Source organism: Lingula anatina, chromosome 7 (genome assembly GCF_051362555.1).
Source record: "Lingula anatina isolate TDL-2025a chromosome 7, LinAna3.0, whole genome shotgun sequence".
NCBI classification, from domain to species: Eukaryota; Metazoa; Brachiopoda; class Lingulata; order Lingulida; family Lingulidae; genus Lingula; species Lingula anatina.
The window spans coordinates 3,714,221-3,738,238 of record NC_141773.1 but is presented as its reverse complement, the minus strand read 5'-3'; the positions used below and the strand labels follow the sequence as shown (position 1 = coordinate 3,738,238).

At 37.0% G+C, this 24,018-nt stretch overlaps 2 protein-coding genes across 2 annotated transcripts; one reads left to right on the top strand and one right to left on the bottom strand.

Moving 5' to 3' along the window:
- Positions 1–5,275: 5,275 nt before the first annotated feature.
- Positions 5,276–9,960, top strand: LOC106157795 (carnosine synthase 1-like). Its single transcript, XM_087018160.1, has 5 exons — positions 5,276–6,209; positions 6,430–6,629; positions 6,855–6,960; positions 7,121–7,392; positions 7,641–9,960. Exons 1-5 carry the CDS (start codon positions 6,098–6,100, stop codon positions 8,889–8,891), a joined length of 1,941 nt encoding a protein of 646 aa, XP_086874286.1. The 5' UTR covers positions 5,276–6,097; the 3' UTR covers positions 8,892–9,960.
- Positions 9,925–23,615, bottom strand: LOC106176024 (uncharacterized). The gene is made up of 11 exons (XM_087018159.1): positions 22,862–23,615; positions 22,001–22,083; positions 16,940–17,643; positions 16,514–16,624; positions 16,061–16,174; positions 15,241–15,414; positions 14,579–14,800; positions 14,104–14,222; positions 13,491–13,633; positions 12,778–12,881; positions 9,925–12,528 (listed from the first exon to the last, which is right to left on the bottom strand). Exons 3-11 carry the CDS (start codon positions 17,088–17,090, stop codon positions 11,591–11,593), a joined length of 2,076 nt encoding a protein of 691 aa, XP_086874285.1. The 5' UTR covers positions 17,091–17,643; positions 22,001–22,083; positions 22,862–23,615; the 3' UTR covers positions 9,925–11,590.
- Positions 23,616–24,018: the final 403 nt, after the last annotated feature.

Sequence of the window (24,018 nt, the reverse complement as noted above, 5' to 3'; positions counted from 1 at the left end):
ACACTGAGGCATAACGAAAATTGCTCAACTCCGTTCAATACAACTTTCCTAAACTTCTCTGTCTGTATGCACCGTGCAGCTCAGCTGAGTCTCAGAGTCCTTTATCGTGATTGTCGTCATTGTAACACGTGACCCAGATCTGTTGCTTCATTTTTGCATATTGAGGTGAGGTTTACTAAAACGCTTTTTTTTTCTACTAATAGATTGTTTTTATAATTTTTAAATGGCGGGGATCGATTAAGACATAACTGTAGTGTATAGATTAAGTGCTGGATCTTCAGAATTCGAGAAATTGAATTTTATATGACCATTCTCCTTTAAGTTCATGTTTTTGTGGAAATATACATCTCCAAATTACATAAAGCCGATTGTGTCACCTGCATGGTTCTAAAGTGTGTCATGGCCTGAAATGCGCAGCATTCACGCGATACGCGAGGGAGCTACAGTAGGGCTTCACGTGACTCAACTAGCCAATCACAGCACAACAATGGCATCGCACACAGACTCTGTGATAAGTGCTCAGCCCATTGTCAAGTAGTGCTAGTTCATGGTAACAAGCGTCTGACATGTGCAGAGAAGTTTATTGTAATATATATATTGTTCTTATTGTTACATTATTAAATCTAACTCTGTATCCAAGTAGTAACTATACTGTACCAAGTCAGGTACTGATGATGTGCAGAGGTCATATATTCCAGAATAAGCCATTACCACTAATTTATAACTTTAATTTTGTTTAATATGTTATTCATGAAAGAGTTCATGAAAGATTATTTTAATTTGTTAAATCGTGATCTTATTCTTTTTATATTCAAATAATTAAATTGGGTAAAATTGGTCTTCCACTTCTTATTTTTCCTTTACTACAAGATTATTTTGGAACAGTTGCAGCATTAAAATTTAAAATAAATAGCAATCTGAAAGAAGAATTTTCCATTATTATTAAATGATGATAGGAATTTTGGATTAAGAGATTAATTAATACTGAGTAGTGATATTGTCAGTCAATTTATGTAGAATCTGATAATATGATTGAAAATACTGATTGAATTCTTGGCCTTGCACTGGGCAGTTTCACATTTGTGACAAGTGCTACAGTGGTAAAAGTTCTTCAATTGCCATGAAAGTTTTTAATCAGACTCTGTATGATGCTGCTATCTGCTGGTGCTATCGGCAACGAATTAGTTTGCCTTTGTTTCTGAGTGAATATACCGTCTAAAATCACTATTTCAGAAAATATGTGCGTTTTGCTGAGGGTAGGCTATGCAATACACGACAAACTTCTTAGTATGTGTGTACAACAGAATTTTTTTAAAAACCCTGGCGATATTTGGTCAGGAGTTGCTTGAAGCATAGCACAGCGTTGCTGTCTATCGGCATCAGGCCGTTAGTTTGTCAATTATCACGAATTGCCCACGAATCGCGAACCCATTCTTTTTCCTATGTCAATCTAGCAACTCATTAAAAGTGCACGCATGCGCAGTGGGCTAAGCGTGACGTCATGCAGTGCATTTCTGGGGATGAGTGCATGCGCAAACTGATCGTGACATTTTACACGTTGGCAGTCTCATCACTGTGTTCATATATCAGTAACATCGGCAGAGCGTAAGAAGTCGGAGTCTTAAGATTGAGGTCGACATAGCACTTTTTGAAGACCCGAGAGGCGATTTCAGTGTTCCTCACTTTTCGTGAAACCTAACAAGGTAAGAATTTTGAAGTAAAATGAGGGATATTTTTCCAATGATTTTGCCATTTTCAATTCAAACATGTTGTCATAGTTAGGGTATCATCCCACGCCCAAGCAATGTGACGTCACACAGCAAAGTAATTTTTCTTGAAATGGAGGGTTCAAAAAGTAGAGAAAACAGTAAAGAAAGTTTTTACGCCAAAATGCCTATACTGTAGGAATATTTCATAGTCCATAGCACTGAATCTGTTCCTTGACTTTGACAAATGCTGTAACATGTAAAGGGCTCAATACTGTCGTTACACCTACTGGTACCATTAAAATATATATCTATATATCATGGCCTGGCTTTAACCACAACATGAAAATATAAAGGTAACAATCTGCCTGGCATACGTAAACTGTTTCAAAAAATCTGCTGAGAAAGTTCGGTCGTTCGCTATCTAGCGCTTTTAACCAAATACAACATCATTATTTCAGGGTTAATAGATACATATGTACATATGTCACTTTTATAAACTAAGTGTCACTCTTTATAAATTTAAAATATCGACATTTTACAAGTACAAACATGTAAGTGCCATGAGAGCGCGTTTTAATGGTAATTAGTTGCAATTCAATATAGGTCTCGGTCACAACCGGCCGTACGAGCTCTTACGGGCTGTTTGCGTCCAAATTTTGCGCAAAATCTCACGTACGGAGGATGTTGGGCATGTCTTAAAGATTCTACGAATAGCCTGCAAACAGCGAGGCCGCAAGCGTAACTTGCTCCCCTCGCCCGGAGATAGTAAGAGAGACGCGCGTTGTGCAAGACTCACGTCGCAAGCAATGAAGGAGCAAGTGCCCTTTGCATGTTGAGTAAGGCGCACGTCCTCACAACTAACGAACAAAGTTGAGAGCACACTGGGAATGTGTCGCACGTGCGTCACCCCCACGCCTGGTGTACGCTCGTGCCTTTACAGTGAACGTCGACTGTGTAACGTGTACAACAATTTTCAAAATGTTCAAATTTTTTGTTCAATTTAGTTACTAATATGCCTCCAAATGGCAAGAGAAAGAAGCTTACATAGTAGAAAAAGGGGAACAGGAAGCAAAACTGACGTACGCCGTCAGTACATCACCACACGTGCGAGGCAAGTGTGAAGCAAAACTGACGTAAAAGGACAATACTTTCGCCATGCGTTGCATTCCCTTGCTAAGGGCCCCTTTACACTGGACGGCGTCCTTTCTGCGTCCCTTCTGCGTTCAAAAATGTGGTCAGGACGCTCAACGGTCGCAAAAGCAATTAAATCGTGTCTCAGTGTAAAGGCGTCTGCGTCCCTTGTGCGTCCTTTGAACGACTGAATCTTGATTTTACCTGTAAAACCTGCCTGCCTCCACTGTACGTCCCCTGTGCAACCCAAGGCGTCCATTGCGATGTTTGAGCGACCATTGAGCATTTTTGCTGCGTTCTCTGTACCTTCATCGGCGATCAGTGGCGTCCATTCTACGATCATTCTGCATCCTGCTTGACCGATGAGCGTTGTTTGGGCGTCCTTCTCTATATTCTTACTCATATTTTTTCATCGGTTCTAACCAGGTCATCCAATAAAGAACATTTCCAGCACACAAAACAAATAAATGGGAATAAACGCTTTAAACTATAGTGATGCAAGGTCTGCATGTACTGATGCCAGATGCTCATTGTTATCCTTATAAGAAGGATGGACAGGCGCCGAAAACGAGAAAGTATGACTGACACAACATAGAATGTTTGAATCCGTTTTCAAATGACGCATTCTGCAAAAAGTTCTGACAATTAATGCATCTTGTAAAAAAGGCAAAATATTCGTTTTATAATAATCTCAAAAAAAAAAAAAAAAAAAAATGGATCGTTTCATGAATTTTAGGGGAAAAAACAATCGGAGGCTGATATGAGACCACTGTTGCCCTTAGAATTCCTGTCTGGTGAAAAATACCTCAGCACGGCCCCGTTTAAGAGTGAAAGAAAATAATGTTCTACGTGCCGAACACTGGACGATCTTTGAGTTTTCATTCTGCAACCAAAGCAATGCTTGTGCCTCCTTTCTACGACCACGGCGATGCTTGTGCGTTCTTTCTGCGTCCATTGAGCGACCATTCTCCATCGCGTTCTCTCTGCGATTGTTTTGAACATGCTCAAAACTTCGCGGCGTTCATGGCGTCCTCGGCGATGCTTGGACGTTCTTTGTGCGACTTTGGCGATCACTGTGCGTTCTTTGAGCTTCCGACGGCGTCCTGGCCAGTTTCATGGTCGCACAAAGGACGCAGAAAGGACGCCGTCCAGTGTAAAGGGGGTTTAAAATACTAAAATGTCTTTGTTTTACAATTATGAAATACCATTATTTTTCATAATGTTTACCATTATCTTATATTCAGAAAACAATTAACTTATTATTAAAAGGGTATCTGATGTAGTGTAAATACCAACAAGTAGTTTATGAGAAAATAAAATAAATAAAAATGCGATAGGTAAGTGAAAGCAAATGAAGGGAAATGGCGTGTTAACAGAATTTTTTTCATATTCCAATAAAAATAGTGCAGTTAATGATACAGTAATATATATTGATGTGAAACATTTATACTATTAGGCAAGTAAAATGGACCACTGCTTTATGCTCGAAGAAATCAAGAAAAGTCCGTTTTGGCATGATTTGCAGCAAGGACTAGGATTTTATGACTTGCCCGAAACTGTAGAGAGAACTCAGGTAATGTGAAATAATCAAAACTTCGTAAGTTTATCCAAAAAGGCCCAAGTGAACTTTTCAATGAACGCTCATAAAAATGGGCCTCCATCTAATTTGCAACTTATTTCTTTCAGTCAAAGGGATGGAAGCAAATTATCTTCTAATGTGAAAAAGTACATTTTCATGTGTATTCCTACAGTATGTCACTATCACTTGCAAATTTTTACAGAACCCGCCAAAAAAGTCTACGATTGAAGAGATCACGATGGTGGTACTGGGGGAACCTCTCACCTGTCTGAACCTGTGTTTAGAGGGTGGGAAGCAGTGTCCTGGTGGTATGTTACTGGTACCCTCTTTAACATGGCTTCAGAAAGAACCCACCAATGAAGGAGAACTGCAAACCTTACGAGTACACAAGGCTGTCACATTTGACTCTTGTGGTCGAACATTTTTGGACATCTTCACTCCACCTCGTCGTGTCACTTACTTCATGAACCTTGCTACAGGTATAATATATATCCAGAAGTTAAATATAACATCATATGACAATAGCTGTCAACGTGTATTTATTCATTTAGCTTTTTGTTTGTTTGATTATTCATTTTCACATACATTTTCGAGACCTATTAATGTCTAATTCATTTTTTAATCTTACTACAAGTTATTTGTCTCATTAATAAATATAATTTGTTTGAAGTATCTTTCTCATCCTATTGTATATTTCCACTGTATATCTTTCTATTTACTTTTTCAACTTTATATGAAATTATATAATTCTGTGCATTTCTAAGCCTGAAAATTCCTTAGCCGTCATTTTGTGGATTAAATTTTTCTAGCAAAAGCATGAAATGAAATACATATCTTATTGTAGATGATGAGAAAAGCAATGTTTGCATGCGCAGCTACAAAGTGGATTTTGAAAAAGATTTAGAATGCCCACTGGGAGTCAAGCAAGATTTGATGAAGAGTTTGGATGATCGAATTCTCACTCGTATTCTGGTTGTGGACGCTGGTGTTGCCTATCCTGATACGCTGGCATTTTTGTACAGCCCGCTCGAAAACGCAGTAGATGCTCCAGCGCAGTAGACTACTGCAATCATACTGCAAATATGCCTCAAATCTGCTTCGCATTGGGAGCTAATTGGCATATTTGAAACATGCTACTATCATGCTGCTAATCTACTGCATTAATGCTCCTTCTCTGTACAACCCTATGTAATTTTTGAAGTAGAATTGCAGTAGGCTATACTGCATTTCTACTGCAAATATGCTCCACACCACTACTGCGTTAATGCTTCTTTGCTACTTCGATACTACTGCATTTTCGTGCGGGAGATCACGAACGCCTTATAACCAGGAGAGACGCAATATTTACGTGGTCGCTATTGAAAATAAAGACGACGGAAAAGAAAAGATCAAAAATGAACTGGCTGTATTTAAAAGTTCCTTGCTTGAAAAAGGAATGAAAAAGGTTTATGATAATAATTCTCCTCTCTCTCTCTCTTTCTCTCTCTCTCTCTCTCAATATCAACAAAAGAGAACATGCATTGTTTTTTTTTTTTTTGTTTTTTTTTTTTTACAAAATTCCTTTCTTTTTAATCATCAAAATAACTTTTTTCCCTAGGTAGTTGTCAAAGTAGGCGTACATGCTTCACGAAGAGTGACCTACCATTCTGCCCATGACCAAGCTGGCGTCTACAGCGCCATGTGTCAAGGTCTACATGTTCTGGAAGAGGGGGAGAGCATCATTGTGGAGGTATTTTGTGAGACCTTTAAACAATTACCAGTCCCTCATCTTGACTACGAGGAACAGGCAGGTACGTTTCGGTATTAGAAACAGCAAAATTTTATCGTTTCTAAAACTATCTGTTTCTAAAACTATGCATAATCAGTTAATATTATGGTTGCGCTAAACTATATTATATCACGTACATGATGTTACTCATAACGGGATCACACAACAGCTTAATTAGCATTGTTTTTTCTCCTTATAAATTTATGAAACAAATACTATAAGTGCACATTATTCATTTTTAGTCGGCATCAAAAGCAAGGAGTTGTCCTGTACAATCCGAGCTGTCGTCTGCGGCACTCCCAACGGGAATCAGCTGGTTTCAGACGTCGTCTGTGGCGTTGGTCACTCGGACAGAACGCTTCATTGTGACAACACTTTACCAGTGTCACTGGAAAGCTTTCTAGTTCAGTGGGGATTGCAGGACAGATCCAAAATTGAAAATGTTCGTCTATGAAGCAATATATTCTAATTGGAAACTTTTGTCGTTTCTAGTTCACTTATGTCAATGCGGGATGTTTATTAGTTAGATCAATTGTTTCCAGTGTTTTTGTCAATTTTCACAGAAAATTGCGGTTGTCGTTGGAGTATCATATTTATGCCCCCCCTCCCCCCCCCAAAAAAAAAATCTCTGAAGATATTAATTAGCTATCATATATGTGATTTACAGATCCGTTCAATGATCAAGAAAAAGGCGGAGGACATTTGGATGAAGCACGAGGAGAGTATGAACAAAGAGAAACGCGGACGTTTTTTGTCAGATACAGGCATAATAGGTAAATCAGGGATTAAGTTACGTTAAACAACATCATGTACATGGCTATATATATATATATATATATATATATATATATATATACGAAAACGAAAATTCAACACAATCCTCTCGCTTTGACTTGATTGCAAATTGGTAAAATATCTTTTTATATATTTCAGGTGTCAATTTTGTCTTGACACAGCAAGAAGACAGCAGTTATGACGCCGTGGTTGTAAGCATCAATAACGGCAGGAAAACCATCGCGAACACGCAGATCTACGAGTTTCAAAACCCGACCAAGCTTGGAAGTTGCGTCCGACCTCTGGTGGCAACCATGGTCAATCGTAGTCAGCGGTTCCTTCTTCGAGGAAAGCAAATCCTTCTAATTGGCGGAGGGGAAGAAGTAAGCAAAAAGTGTGTTTGGGAAGCTGCCGAGAATTACTTTGTGAAGGTAAATGTTTTCAACAAGCGGTGTACACATTTATTTTATTTTATTTTATGTACTTACTTATTGATTAATTTATTGGTTAATCCAAAAATTATATCCATTTTAAGTGATTTGTTCAATTTACTGAATATGTATCTCTTTTGGTATACATTCTCCGTTTAAATTTATCAGATGTAATTGTTTGGCTTTTAGGGAAGTGTCAAGGCATTCATTAAACGGATATTTATGTGCATGTTTCTTACACATTTTAGATCATTTTGATTGACCCTGATCCTAATCACAGTGCGGCCAAAAGTGTATACAAGTTTATCCAATGTGACATAGAAGACGTGAGTCATGACGATGAAATTACCAAGAGAGTTGACCAAATAATTCGCACTCAAGGCCTGGTCGTAGACGGATGCATGACCGTTGTTGATGAATACGTTCCTCTGACGGCTCTGGTGTGCGAGGCACTGCGCCTGCCTGGTAATACGCCTGAAGCTTCAAGAAAGACTAAGAAGAAAAGCCTTACTCAAAAAGTTTTAGTGGAATCTACAGTCAGGAGCTCTCCTCTGCCAAACGCAAATGTTTATGCAGTCATTACACACGATATTATCCAACCTGAAGATGTGAAGGGATCGTCAAACATTATTCAGTATCCGGCACTGTTGAAGCCAGAATACGGGTCAGGTTCTCTTGGAGTAAGCCTTGTCAAAGACGAGACAGAATGCCTGAAGTCCTTCAACGCAGTTCAGAAAATCTTAAAAGCTGAGGACGCAAATGCGTTAGTAAATTGTTACGGCAACGAAATACACCTAGCCGAGTATGCACGGGGAACCAAGCATGGAGTCGATATCGTCATGTTTCGAGGGAAGATTTTAGCGGCATTCATCTCTGATTGTGGACCTACTCGCCTTCCGCTTTTTATCGAGACTTCATCGTGTATGCCGTCATGTTTACCACTTGACAAGCAACGACAGTTGGTAACGGCCACACACCAGTGTGTTAGAGCAGTTGGTCTCACTGATGGTGTGTATAATATTGAGTTTAAAATGACACCCATGGGGCCAAAACTGATTGAGATCAACGGTAGAATGACTGGATACCATTACCGGAACTGGATACTAGCCGTCTTTGATACGGATATCCTTTTCCTAAATTTCTTAATTGCATGTGGGATACAACCCAGCGTCCGGCCATTGGAGCCAATGTGTCAGCTCATGGAGGTCATGTGTACCACAACAGCCCACGCCGAGGCACTATCGCGGCCGGGCATTGCTACAGCGGAGATCCTTGCCGAGGCTCACGAAGAAGGAGAAATAATTTTCTTTCCAATAGAGCCCAACTTGGAGGAAAATGAACCATTTGAGAAGCCATTACTTCATGTAGCTGTTGAGGGGAAATCTGTAGATGAAGCGAAGAAAAAGCTGTTGGCTGTTTGCAGGAAATATGGGATAGAAAACCAACAGTATCCAGTAGAGCGCTTTCTGTCCCCTTTCGTGGAGTTATCTTGGCCATGAAAGGCGAGGACGCAGCTGTGGGGAACACAGGGCGTGTTGTTGTGAAAAATTTCGTATCATGAATGTATTAAGAGGCGTCCGTTATTACAAGACACCCGAATGCAAAATAACTAAGGCTTTCTTATGCCTATCAGTAAGTTGATATTTTCATATTCAGTTTCACACACACACACACACACACACACACACACACACATGACAAACATGCAGTGATGGAAATCCCTGCACTTGGGCATTGATTTCCTTTTAAAATCTTTTTCCTCTTAAAACTATTATTAAGCCTCTCCAATGTTTCTTTCTTTCATTCCCATTACATTGCCATCTCTTTATTTTAATTATTGTAAACATTTTGAAAAAGGGTGCACCATAAACATTACTCAGTGTATATATGGTTTAATGAATAGTGTATGTTGTTTTCGTGGAGTTGTCCTAGCAGTATATATGATGATGGTGTAGCTGTCAAGAAAACGGTGTAGTACCGATAACTACATGTATTAAACCGAAGATCTCCCCATGTTGATTGTGAGGAAGCACGTTATAGACTAAAGTTTCGAACTATTTTGTTTGTCTTTAGCTTTAAAGTAGATAAGCATATTATAAAGTAGGTGGCTTATCTCTGATGGAGTTCTTGACAGTTTTAAATTGTAACAGGCATCTTTGCTGCTACTTTAAATTTAACGAGGATTGTCAGCTACGAGTACAAGTGTGTGTGTGTGTGTGTGTGTGTGTGTGTGTGTACGAGTACGTGGAAGGATATAGACGTGTTTGTATATGCACTTAGTGGCGGATTGAGGCCGTCTTCCGGGTCTTCTTTTCAAGTTTACATTGACGGATATCTGATTTTTTTTCTGTCGGAAGACAGAAATGGAGAATGGATCAACAAAGATAATTTGGACTGTCAGAAAATATCGCTGGAGCCGCCTAAGTCTTGTACACGAAAGCTTGAGCGCGTGTAAGTAGGCATATGTATATGCAGATATTGTGTGTATATATTTTTTCTTATACTAAATTTGCTGGAATGACAAAAATGAACTTAAGAAACATATATATTTTTGTCTTTGTCTTGAAACAAATTACAACAATAATTTCGAAAATACTATTTAGAATATTGTGAATGATATTACTAATGAACAAAAAAGTACAATTAATAAAAATCAGGCGTATTTTATCCGCACCATGGAAATGAACCACAGCATAACGCACCGCTCATACCCTTCATTTCAGACGTCTATCTCAACGTAGTCTGACTAGGTGAAGAATTTTTTATTGCATAATTACAAAGCTCAAGTCCTTAACTTTTCAAAAATTGCCTTATTTCATTCAAATAAAGTGCTGTGTTAGGCGAAAATTACCAATCGGTGAGTGTTACATTTGGACCTTAATTTTGTTTCCTCTTTCATGGGCAAAGTTCGTTACTACAGCAACGTGATTGACATTTTAGTTATGCACTGTCCGAAAGGTTTTGGTATGGACCCTTAGATAAAAGGAAGAGTTAAAGCTGAAATGTAAAACCCTTCATGGGGTTTTCAAACAACTTTCACGTCTTTCGTTACAATATTTTGTGTAGTCAGGACCCCCAAATTTCAGATGTCAATATCTATTTTTTTTCAAAAATTTTCAGATTTTTTGAAGGTGTGATTTCACCATTCTTTGTTATAGTTATCAAACACACACACACAAAAAAAATATTGGTTGAATCTGTCAACCCTCACCCACCTTGCCACATTTTGACTGATTTGGTTGTCTTCTCGTGAAATGGCACTTAAAGTTCTAATATTTAATATTACTCTTCAGAAAGAACCAAAACGTGACTTGAACTGATTTCATAATATCATACTTGTCACATGTGGTAATGCAATTTTTTTTTATTTTGCAGAGTCCCATAATACAGAGCAGTGCATTACAATACAGTCATTTTTGTTTGATATTTGTTCGATGCAGCTGCTTCAGTTACTTAATTGCACAAGAATCGCACAAGATAAAACTCATTTTAGAGTCTTTGACTGCCAGTCAGATAAGATAAACTATCGTCTTAAACAATTATAAATGATAAGTATTGGATAATTAAAGACATTTATAAAGAAGATGTATGCCAGGAATAATAGTTCAAATTTTGGTGAATAAAACGAATATTTTGATTCATCCTTTCACAGTTGTCATGTCACAATCGGCTGACTGAATCAGATTTTGCTAGATGTGTCTCAGGGCCGGTGGCGAAGCAATTATAATGGAGGGTGGCAGCCGTTTTAAGTCTACAGCATACATGGTATTATATAATTTGGATCATCTTGGATCTCTAAGACGTTTAATGACTGAGAGATTGAGAAAATCTTACATTTTATAAAGAACTCATCAAAAATATGTTCTAGGAGCATAATGACTATCCTCTTAAAGACACATCATCAGACTATGCTGTATGTTCAGCCGGTGAATTCATTTTGTTCAATCCACTCAATTAAAATGCCAATCAGAAGCTGTTTGTAATTAAAATCCAGTTACTTTTGTACTAGCACCATTGAGCTGTTTTTCAAAGAGCTAAACTATTTAATCCAGCCTAACCTGAACATTTTTTTTTTTTGCTTTTGAAAAAAATATTGTCACTATCAAATACACGGTACCGGTATATTCCATATCATCATTTTGAATCCTACAGACACCCTTCCCTAATCTATCGATTGCCTTTATTCTTATAGCAAATGTCATGCTTCCTCCAACGAAAATTCTTCAACTTGTACTGGTACAGTAAGTCTATTCAAACGCGTCACTTCCCTCTTTGCCAACTTTTCGTTTTCCGTCGATGCTCTGTCTTCACCAGCCATCCTGTAAAGCTTTGCCAATTCCTTGTAAACTGTGAACGGCATTTTAGACCTTGGCCATTGCTCATGAACCTGTGGAGTTAAATTGGCAGCTTCTTGCAAGTTGGACAGACTTTGTTGATATAAATTTCGACATTGGTCACAGCGTAGAACTCCTTGGCGTGGTCTACCAGTCGCCTTGGGCATGGTGTTCTGTTCATCCGTCGACAAAATACCAGCAAGGCGTCCAAACACTTGTTCACACCCATTGCTGTTATTTTCAGCAACCGCTGTTCGTCCATTTGGTGCCACGTTTTCTTGGTCAACTCGTTGAGCCACTGCCTCGTATATTTGCTCAGCCTGTGCCTGTCCTAAATGAAGCAGGTGTTCAACCAATGTGAAATGATTAGGTGTATGTTCTCTCCGGGTATCAACAGCTTTCTGAAAGTAACCCTCAGCTTTAAGAAACTCCTTGTTCATCATACAAACATGTCCAAAATTATCATAAATGAGAGCTATATCTGTCGTCTTCCCAATTTTCTGACACATAGCTAACGCCTCCTGCAGCATAGGCAAAGCTCTCTCAGTATCTCCTTTTTTGACGTAAAGCATCGCTGTATTACTTAGAGAGTCAACCACGGCTAAATTGGGTTGCTTCATAAATTTTCGTTTGTATTTCAGACCAAGTTCAAAATTCTTCAGTGCTCGGTCATCATCTCCCTGCTCAAGATATGTCAATCCCATATTGTTGTAGATACTCCCGATGGAAGGATGTTCTCCAAAGTTGGACACCCGTAACTTTAAAGAGTGCATAAAATAACGTATGGCCTCCTCTAGCTTTCCTGAAATTATCATTCTTATATTAAAAAAGGGTGATTTCACTCCTTCTCTAGCTAATAAAATACAAAAATCTAGATGATAAACACATATATTGCTACACGGGCTGGACGGCTTACTAGTACAAACTAAAATCTATCCCCATATACAGCTCCATTTCTTGAATAAGAAAAATTTGATGCTTTCTTTTCCTGTTTATTTCTTTTTATTTAATCAAAGCGATGATAATTATATGACGTGATGATTTCACTCACCCATCCCTGTTGAGACAAGCCCCAAGATCGAGAGTGTTTGGCACATAACAACGTTTGTGTGCATACCCCCCTCCTCTTCCAGTTTGTATGCCTCCTGAAGATACCTGTGAATAAAACGCCATCTATATTAAAGGAAACACATAACTGATGCTACAAAAGCACTCAGAGGGCGTAAACCTCCGCCACGGAAACTGGTAGATAACAACAGAGAAGCATATTCGTTTTTTAAGGAAACTTCGGTTGTGATCACCTTTACAGCATCACGTTCATTTTATTCAGAATCAAAATTTCTACACGCTACACGGTCTGCACTGCGTTTCTTGTTTTTGTGTTTTTTTTTCAGAATCTTAAAAGAAAGTATGAACAATTGACATTGCATTACCTAGAACAACTTTTGAGAGATATTTATGTCTAAAAACTACAAGCAGCAAGTATATTCGGTTTTGAAGGAAACGTCTGTTGTTTGTACCTTTTCAACCCAATGTGATACTTCTTACGGCACAAATGTGGTCGTCATATATGATCGTTCTAAATTGATAATTCTGATGCAAGAGGTCAGACCAGAGCATACGCATAACGTGTGTGGCGTGTACCATAAAATAGATCAAAGTATTTTTATTACAATTTACGTAGCTTCGAGCAAAAGCGTTTCGCTGGTTACCCGTATAAACAAAAGTAAACTTTCATCTTAAAATCTTCAAAGAAAAACGTACTGTTGTGACTTATTCAGGTCGCCAGTCTTGTAGTAATTCCAACCAAGATGCTGATACAGAGAGGCCATGTCTACAGGAGTACCCTTGGCGGAAAGAATGAACCTCGCCTTCTCATAATAAGCTATGCCTTTTCGTATATCACCCTGAAATATTACACAGTCAAAACATCGATATTAGTTGGTTGTGATCATATTTAATACTAAAATCAGTTTAACACAACGCTAGAGGACTCACGATTGAATATGGTTGCAACTGAGTGAAAGGGATAAATATACAAAAAAAAAAAAAAAACAAAAAAAAACAAAAAAAAAAAACAAAAACAAATCAACAATAAAAAAACAAACAAACAAACAAATGGCACTGATATAAATTTATACATACAAATACAATTCATTGCCGAAGCAAATGTTATAACATTACATAAAATAAGTAGGGTCATTTTAAACCAAACTGGACACAAAACGTACGATATCAGGGATGAATATAAAATTCCTCGCAATAACTTCCCACTCTTCGTGAGCTGAAACTCCCATCAAACCCAATAATAAGAGAGATATTCATAAATATCTCATAAATTTAGAAAGTCTTGCAAATCAAATGATTATTTATGTACCTCAATATTGGTCACCGCTTGTGCATATGCAGATAGCATAAGTCCATGATGTCTGTGGTCGGCACCATCAAACATTCTAGACTGCTCCATCATGTCTTCATAGAAGCCAATGCTATCCTCTGCATAATAAATAACTTATCCATAATATTAATAGTACGGTTAGTGAAACATGTTTCTAAAATATATAAACAAAAGTTATGTATTTGAGATTCTTGAATTATTATACCATAAACATCTGCATGCTTTAATTCACCCTACTAAATGGCCTTCGAATTAATTCTCTTCAATGGATGACATGGCAAAAAAAAAAACAGCAAATACATATTCACAAGCAAATCAGCAAATACTTTCATATGCATAAAACTTTACAGACAAGATACAAAACACCAAATCAAACAAATTAACTACAGTGCTTGTATACTTGTGACTTGACCCATTTCTAGGATAGAATAATAAAAAATAAAACATAACATACTTTGGAAAAAGTTGATGATAGGGTATTCTGCCAACATAGCCACTTTGATAAAACTTTTGTAGCTGTCTTCAGTACAATGCATCGCCTGAGTGAGCAGCTTCTCCAAGTTCTTCCATTCCACGTCCATGGTGGCAGTGGCAGTGTTTGAGTTCTTGGACTGCATTTGGTTATTAACACACTGAAGAATATCTGCGAAAAACTTACTATAACGGAGCCTAACCTCTGGAAAGAACACAGTATGTTGACTTTAGAATGAGACGATTGAGGGCTTATTTATAATGAAACTATTGTTTTACGTAGATCGACTCAACTCCGTCAGGTTTCTTCTTTATATGCAATCAGATTAACATATAAACACGTCTCCTCTTTTTTCCAACATGCCCGTTTAATGGCCAACTTTCCTGTATTATTCTCAACGCCAAGTGGAGTCGCGTAAATCTGTTAATCTGCTTGCACTGAGCAAGAGATCCCGTGGAATTTGATCGATCTACGTATAGCGATAGTTTCATTAAAAATGATCCCTTATACTCAAAACGATTTAGTCCTGTATTAATTTAATATTACCATAAACTTAGTAATTCTCGTAACTGCAGATAAAATGGATATCATATGGCACACTCTACCTGTGTTCAGAAACCTTTTAATACTTTGACAGAACTAACCTGGTAATTCCCTTATCCGCACATGCTTTTCCACATATTCTCTCATTAACGAGTGGATGTCATATCTCATCTTTTGCCTCTGTACTAAGGACAATCCTGCTGATTCTTCATGTATAATGGACACTCTTGATAGTTCCTTCACGACTTTACCGCCACCAGTTTCTTGCTTGATGCCTATGATATATATATATATATATATATATATATATATATATATATATATATATATATATATATATTAAATTGGGAACACCAGTCTAATTGACGTGTATTAAAAACAGTGTTAGTATTGATAAGGATATGAACCAAGCTTCTTCAACTCTTACCATGTGCAATACGCTACAAGATATAATAGAAGACTTTTAACCTTCAATATGCATCATGTCTTTACTTGTATAAAATGAAAGTTCAGTGTCTACTGAGAGAGAGAAAGAGGAGGAAAAAGAGAGAGTTAGGTTAGGGTTAGAGTGAAACAAATTAGACATTTATACACTCCAAATGCATCTTGTAATATAATAAACAGAGGTTTTCTTCAGATACAGTGATATCTCTCTTCATACCACTCATCTTACACTTTTTTATATCGGTCAAGTCAGACCATTTCATTCGAGTATCTGTGATCTTTGGAAATGACACAGCTGATATCAATTCCATATACAAAAGAACTGTACATTCAAGCTCCCAGGTTTTTGCTTCATCAGTGTCACCGACTTTCATCAGGCGTAATGGTGATTTCAAAATTCGTCTTCTCGCTTTTGTCTCGGATGGCTGTATACATGTATTAGACAAAATGACATATTCAAGATGTATCTAACCATACCCAAAACTGCAGCAACGGCCTCTTTGCTGAAATGACCAGGGATGTAACCTATGGCCGCTAAGTGCTGTCTGAAAACTTCCGTCAGTCGGGCAAGGTGATTTCTTATCACTTTATCTAAAATAATAATAAAAACACATACCGTATACATAAACTAAATAAAAACATCTTTTATATATCGTCTTAACTTTATTTTTACTTAGTTAAAATGTTGACGTGTGATTTTTCCGATATGATCACTAAATAAAAACAATACTATATTAAATTTCTTCTACATTGTATTCGGCTACTTTTAAAGAGAGCTAAAGTAACTCGAAAGGGTGAAATTATTATTCCAACATATATGATTTTTATAAACACATTTTTGTCATCCTATATATACCTTATTTTGTGTCTTAACAAATCACAGTATTATTGATAATTGTCTGAACGTTTCATTCTCCAAAGTAAACCTACCTATTATCTCAGAGTCAGAGAAACTATCGTCACTGAGAGCTTTCAGCCGCTCTTCCTTCATGAGGTCCAACATTTCACTTGGGCTCAGAATACCATCGCGTAGTACGCTCCCTAGAAAAATTCGAGGTACATATTCTGAAGAAAATATTTTAACAAAATGAATAAATTATTTAATAGAAAAGTAATGTTCAGAAATTAAATATGTAGTAATAAAAACCCGGGAGCCTTAACAAAAATGAATGGCCCTGAATGGCCCTCTAAATATAGAGGGATTTTTTTCCCAAAAAATAAAGATTGTTATTATTTTTGGTTGTGTTATAGTTTATGTTAAAGGGAGATGTTTATATTGGTTAGAATAACAGGTGTATACACAAGTTGTGCGATATATTACTTTTAAAAAATGCATACAGTATATATTTTACTTACCTACAATGATTAAAGCAAGAGGCAATCTTGCACATTGTTCTGCAAGTTTAGTCAAAGTATTTTTGTCTTTAAATGAACCCTCATTTTCTGCATCGGAGTGGGAAACTATGTCAAGTAATAACGCTTTTGCGTCTGAAATACAAAGTGGCATTAAACTCAGCTCAAAATATATTCTATTCAGTCTTGCAAATTGTAACTTGGTGCGAGAAACGATGAAGACCCTCACATCAGGACACTTGGTTGTGACGTCATACACAAACGTGAGCAGCACATTCTGCAGGTCATGGCTGACACTTCTCGTAGTTGCCGCAGACTCGGCGATGTGTTCGCATTTTTCAAAAATCAGCACACATGTCGTAATATTTTTCAAATGATTTGTCGCTGCAGAAGACGCTCAGTTGTTGATTCGATGGTAAGCAAAGGATCTGTTTTTTCTAATAATTCAAGAGCAACATATTTAAAGAAGTCTTTTGCACTGTTTACACTTTGCATCGACACGAATGAGGTGCATAGGCTACCATTGTACCTCTTTGCAGACACCTGTCTCAAAATCTCCCGCGTTAAGCTTGTCTTTCCAATGCCGGGAGGACCATAGATACCAAATATCCGATGCTGTGTCCAAGAATCTGTAATAAGCTTTGTTTCTTTTTCTCGGCCGATGAAGGTAGGGCGTTCTAAATGGATCGCCATGTTGTTTACGTGATCTGCAAATAAAATGTGACCTTGCTGCAACAAAATTATCAGCTGTGATTATTCAACTGCGTGCAACAGGTTGCTGCCTTGTGAATTAGCAATCCTACATGTATATGTAAAATTACATGGGTATTAATCTTTTTATTTGGATTCACCTAAGTGAATCTAATTTTACCTTTTTTGAAAGGATGCAGATGACAGTATATGTTGTATCAAAACAGAGGTGTCTTCTAGTGGGGAAATCTATGAAGATTGGGTCAATGTGTAAATTGGGTAATGCACATGTATACATTCCTCTCCTTTGTACGTTCCCACGTTAATTTCTACCAGTCACACAGGGAGCACATTTTAATTGAGGGTTGGGTGAGGGGGTAACCATTCAAAACGGCGATTGCGGCATAATTTTCTATGGCTTCATCTTATTTCGTCTGCGTTCAATATATACTAAAATATGACTGACGTGGTTAAAAAATGTGCCGGGAGGGGGTAATGTCCTACACGAGTAGCTAGCGTTTGAGACTCGCCCTCAGGTCTCTCGATCTCATTCAGAGTCAGTCGGTATTGTCGGGAGAGCCCCAGTTTGGGAGGTGGATCCCAGTGGATAACAGACCAGGCTATAAATTGTGGAAATTAGTTTCGGCACAGCGGTCTCAAGTTATCGATCACTTTTAGCTCGTGCTAATATTTATTATGTCAATTTCTTTTAAGTTTGATATTTTTAATGAAATTAGTATCAGTATGAAAAAAATTGCTACGTTTCATACAATTGGAGGATTTGCAAAAAATCATCTGTACACATGCTCAGAAATGTGTTATTACAGAAATTGAACAGAGAGCTATAATTTGAGAATTTGAACTGAATTTGGGTTTGGCCTTTGACATATGTTTTCAATTAAATTAAATTAAATTCAGGTTTACTTTTATGACATTTTATTGGTAACCCCGCAAAATCTCAGAACATCTCAGAAATATCGTCATACCGCTAAACACATCCAGGTTACAGGCATGTACCGTGTTTAGGAGCTAAACGAGCTTAGGCGCTTACTGTCATACCTTGCATAACAATAAACTGCATTACAAGTACAATCATAATTCTATACTAGTAACGATGCCCTACACCTTTTTACCTACGCTAAATGTGTTGGGACAAAAGCTATCACAGGATGTATATTGACCGAGTGAATTGTTTAATAATGAACGTGTTTTTGGTTAAGTTTAACAGATCAGTTTTAAGAGTGTGCTAATTTTTGAAAGTGACCTGTCATTTCAACACCAAAGAAACCCAGTAGAATTACAGTATAATATTGTTTGCAGTTATATATATATATATATATATATATATATATATATATATATATATATATATATATATATATATATATAAATAACTGCAAACAATATTATACTGTTATAATCCACTTAATTTTTGTGTGTTTTAGGGGGGTTCTGAAGAACAATGCTACATATCTAAAGTAATAGTAAGGTGTTAACTGTGAAATTTTGTAATTGGGTACAGAAGGTGCCCGTGTAAAAAAGAAAGGCAATAAGTGGCCAATCATTGTTTGTGATCAGTATTTTGATTGCTTTTTTCGTACATGTAGTGCTGATTGAAAGAAGAACTTTACAGTGACTTGAGGATAAAAGATGTTCATTTTTTATATGAGCCCCTGCCTCAGATAAGCTAATTTTTCACTGTTGAAAAGACATGAATATAAGGTAAGATATATGTGAAAATCAGCTTGTCTGAGGGTTGGACTTTATATTTACTCAAACTAAATAGGGACATTTTCAGTCCATATGCTAGCAGTCGGCCATGTTTATTCCTGCCATGAGGTACATGTAGCTGCTACATGCTTACATAGGATGGCTAGGCAGATACAAGGAATCTTTTGTACAAAAAGAACATCCCCCCCCCAAAAAAAAAAAATGTAGGCCTTTGAAAGGAAAATAGGGGTTAGAGTCAGTAAACTAGTTTAATTGCAACCAAAAAAAAAAAAACAAGAAAAAAGAAAAGTCATTTTCATGTAATGCATGCTATCAAAAAAAAAAAAAAAAAAAAAAATGGATAGGAAATAGAGTCCAAATACAGTAAGTATATCTTATTTCCATTCTTATTTCTTAGGATTAAAAAAGATTAAGTGGAAAATGTGCTTCAGATATGCAAAGTTATATTAATTATCATAATAGCAGATGTACATTGTGGTGGCTCCTACTTTATATAGAGGCCCATTCTGTAATAGACCTCTACACATTAGGGTGGCTTGACCCAACCCCTGTAATGGGCATGAAAGTACATTTTGTACAACCAAAATTGTTGTGAAATGTCCCCTTTTATGTCTATTTTGCATAAAAAGTAAAATAAAAGACTCCATTACACACACACCCTAGTTTTGTTACTTATGACCTAATCTTCTACACCAGCACTATTCATAATAGTTTTGTAGAGTTTTTTTTCTTTTAGTTATCACCAAAATGCTCTGAATGGCTTTATTTGTCAAGGAGATCAGTGAAAACCTATTGACTTGGTAAATAGTCCAAATAATAGACCAACAGCCTATAATAATTACCAGAAGGTCACCCGATAAAGGGGGTCTCAGCGTGTGCGGGGTGCAAGCGCCGATTGCTCAAGTCATGCCAACAATGCGCATGTGCCGATAGCCGGAAACAAACAAAAATGGCAGCCCCCAACGAAGTCAACAAAAATGTACACAGTTATAGTTAGTCTGATTGATTAACGTGTTCACCATTTTCCATTACTATCAGAAAAAACAACAATATGTAATGTTTCCTTAAACACATGATCCCACAGTTCACAGTGCGTCCGCTAGGGGCAGGCCGGGTGGCACCTCTGCTGAGCAAAGAGCGCAGCGTTTGCGGGGAGCTGAGGACCGCGAGCATCTGGCTCAGCGCAGGTGGCGCGCGCCAATTGCTTACCGTGTGCGGGGTGCTTAAAGCAAGCTAGTCAATATACTGATGAGCATCTGCTAGATGGCCAGTTTGAAATCAGTGTATGCAAAGATGCACCTAATTTAATCAGAGCCAAAATAGTTAGCCACCAGTAGGCCTACACATTATGGATTCAGACCTCCCATAGCAAAACTAGACCCATCAGTGGCTGGTACTGCCAGTGTAAAGCAGGTTCCAAGACAGTTGGAAGTTGTGCACATATCAATTCAGTCCTGTGGTATATGGGGTTTGCCATGAGGCAGGGATACAATCGAAAATTATGTTGTGGAGAAGGCTATTTGGATGCCTCGCATTTACCAACATCAAGTGGTGACAGTATTAGCGAGACAGAAAGTGTTTCGAACAGCACATCTGATTAATTATCTATTGTTTTTTTATACATTTTCTGTTCTCATATTTGTATATTTTGTATAAATAACTATTGCATTGCATTCTATATAATGTCTTTATCACATACATAATCATATATGAAGTACTTTTTAGGTGATTTTTAGAGTATTGGCCATAACTGTTATTATGTGTACTACAATGTATATTTTCATTTAGTTTTTATTTTTATCTTATCATTGTTTTGGTACAATTTAAACCTTGTTTATTTTATAGTTAATGGAAACATTCAAAATAGCTGTTTAGAGTGCTTTTACACTTTTGTTGTTAATATAACAGCCTTTTGCTTTTAGCATTTTTTACTATTCCTTAGAGCCTTGTACAAAATGTGTATAGGTTTACAATACAATTATTTAGACCAACAAATGCTGGTCTGTGAGAAGGGTTATATAAAATTGATAAATACACTGAAACAAGTTTACCTAGTTACAAGACTTTTATACAGAAAATTTAAATCAGTGATGGCTTCTGTGAGAAAATACCTTAATTAATACACCTCACCTCCCTCTTTTCTCTAGGATTAAAAAAATTACTTCCCCATTTACTTGTGCCACACCGCAAGTATTTAACATATAACCTCTTTTACACCACAAGACAAGTTTCATTAGAAAAAAAATCATTTATGTAATATATATGCTGAAACAAGTTGCTCTGATTCATTAGACTGCATACAACAGGTAAATCTGGCTACCCCCCCCCCCCCCCCCACATATAACTCATTAAAAATACTAAGTTACGATGCCTCAATGCCTCAAACCAAATAATATTTTTTCACGCAACAAATATATACATAATCTTTATAATATAAAATTATTTCAAAAAATTGACGATGGGCACTTTGCCAATGGTTATCGGCACTCATCATTTATATCTGAAACACTCGTGTATAGTTTGTAATGTGTAATATATGCCAATTAATTCAAAAATACCTGGTGGGTAGAATCTAAACAACATATTACGCCACACAATGAGGATTTCTGTAGTTCTGAGAAGAAAAATATAGATAACACTTACGGACTTTGCCTTAGATATCTTGCGGTGGGTAATGTGACCTTGGCGATTGCAAGCCAAAAAAGCGGGAAACAACAACACGCATCCTAGAAGTACAATGATATCACGAATATAAATAAAAGTGCAGGTAACTTAATGACAGATGGCTTCTATTTTCTTTTGATCCACAGAAAAACAAATTGAAGTAAGTGAACATGGAAAAGTCACAAGAATCATGTAGGGGTAGAAGTTTATGTCACATAGATTTTGAAAAAAAAATCAGAAATAATTGAATTGATTTTCAATAAAAATATGTCTAATAAATATTTGGCAGCACGAGATGATGCAATACCTTACGTTGAAAAATAGTATCTGCTAATCAATACTGCGTTCTAAAACATATTTCTTTGATATTGTGTTTATTTAAGCATTGATCACTGAAATAATTTTTTTTTTCGGTCAGTGTTGTAAACATATTCATAAACAATGATAACGTTAACCTTTATACTAAAATTGCATCACAGAGCAATTGTAAAATACATTGCATATTTTCAATTTCATCTATGCAATGTACGTGACCAATGTGAATGATGATACATATACTAAAAGAGAAAACATTTATTAATACTTAAATGATTTTATGAGGATGTAGTTAACGTGGATGGAGAACCAATGCAATCTTTGTCAAACAAAAACTGTATAAGGCGCGTTGCACATATCCACAGTGTGTGTGTGTGTGTGTGTGTGTGTGTGTGTGTGTGTTTAATGTTATGCGAAAGAAATGCTGAGATCATACGGAAGTGATCCTTTCAGGCCCCTTCTTCTTTGTTTCATATAAAAGTCATGCTAGTACAGAACTACTTATGATAATGATATGGTACCTACCTTCGATTTTAAAACTGCGCGATTATCATGACTGGATCATGTCGTCCTGCCCAGCCCAAATGACGCATCGATCAAGGTCCACTTGATCGAAACCCCAATACTAGCCAATCAGCATCGCGTTTGAGTCATGTGAGGGGCGCGTACGCGATATGACCTCATTATCTTGATTTCTTGGAAGTGCCCTTGTGACACCCTGAGTTTCAAGCGACACTGGGAACTCATCTATCTACCATTAGACCCACCCACCCAAGATAGTGGAGAACGGATTGCTCGTGTCCTCCGAACCCAGGGTGTGCATTAAAGCAAAAGAAGAAATTCCGTAGGCAAATTAAAGCGTTAAATGAAAAAAAATAAAAGAATTAAAACACGTACACTCGTTTGTAACATGCATGTACTTATCATTCTATATATCTATTTATCACTCTTACCTATAAACTTTTATTAATATTATATGTTGTAAACCCTACTGAATAATGGGTAGAGCACTTTAAGTAAATGCATTATTGTTATTATTCTATAAACTGGAGGAAACTTAAAACGTGGACTTGAAATTGGAGTAAGTGAGAGATGCATGTGAAATTTTAAAAAAGGAAGGAAAATTACAGGCAGGATCGTGATATTTCAATCAAGTTAGAGGGAAGGGAAACAAATCTGCCCAATGAATGATTTAACATAACAGGACAATTGCTGTCAATAGCTATATATAAACGTGCACAGTTTACTGAAATATATCGCTCCTTATCTAAATCTGTTTTCAGACGGCGTGTGTGTGTGTGGGTGGGGGGTGGGGGGGTCTTTCCCGCTGGCACCACTCTGATCAGATCCATCTGTACATTATATTGGACTTAAAATTACTCCCAAGACCTCAATTCACGTAGCTATCGGATGGACTACTGCCCACCGCCTTCCCTCTATTTCTTACAGGTTTTAAATCAATCAACGAGCTGAGATGCCAAGGTCACCTTTCACAAAAAAAGTTTTTTTTTTCTTTCTGTTCTTAATCCTTATAGTCCATAAGACTAAGGTTTAGCCCACTGATTAGTAAAAATCTTAGAGAATCAATTTTATTTGTTAAAATATGTGGTTGATTTCACAGTTTTTGATCTCAGACTTGGCAGTTGACATACAATGACATATATTTTTATTTCGGGTCAATC

Excerpts from the sequence above, each read along its gene's own strand:
- LOC106157795 (XM_087018160.1), top strand. The coding sequence starts at position 6,098 with ATGTGTCAAGGTCTACATGTTCTGGAAGAGGGGGAGAGCATCATTGTG. Across the intron at positions 6,210-6,429 it reads TGACTACGAGGAACAGGCAG|TCGGCATCAAAAGCAAGGAG; the intron begins GTACGTTTCGGT and ends ATTCATTTTTAG. Across the intron at positions 7,393-7,640 it reads CCGAGAATTACTTTGTGAAG|ATCATTTTGATTGACCCTGA; the intron begins GTAAATGTTTTC and ends TACACATTTTAG.
- LOC106176024 (XM_087018159.1), bottom strand. The coding sequence starts at position 17,090 with ATGCCACTTTGTATTTCAGACGCAAAAGCGTTATTACTTGACATAGTT. Across the intron at positions 15,415-16,060 it reads GGCCGTTGCTGCAGTTTTGG|GCATCAAGCAAGAAACTGGT; the intron begins GTATGGTTAGAT and ends TATATATCATAG. Across the intron at positions 12,882-13,490 it reads GACCTGAATAAGTCACAACA|GTATCTTCAGGAGGCATACA; the intron begins GTACGTTTTTCT and ends TTTTATTCACAG.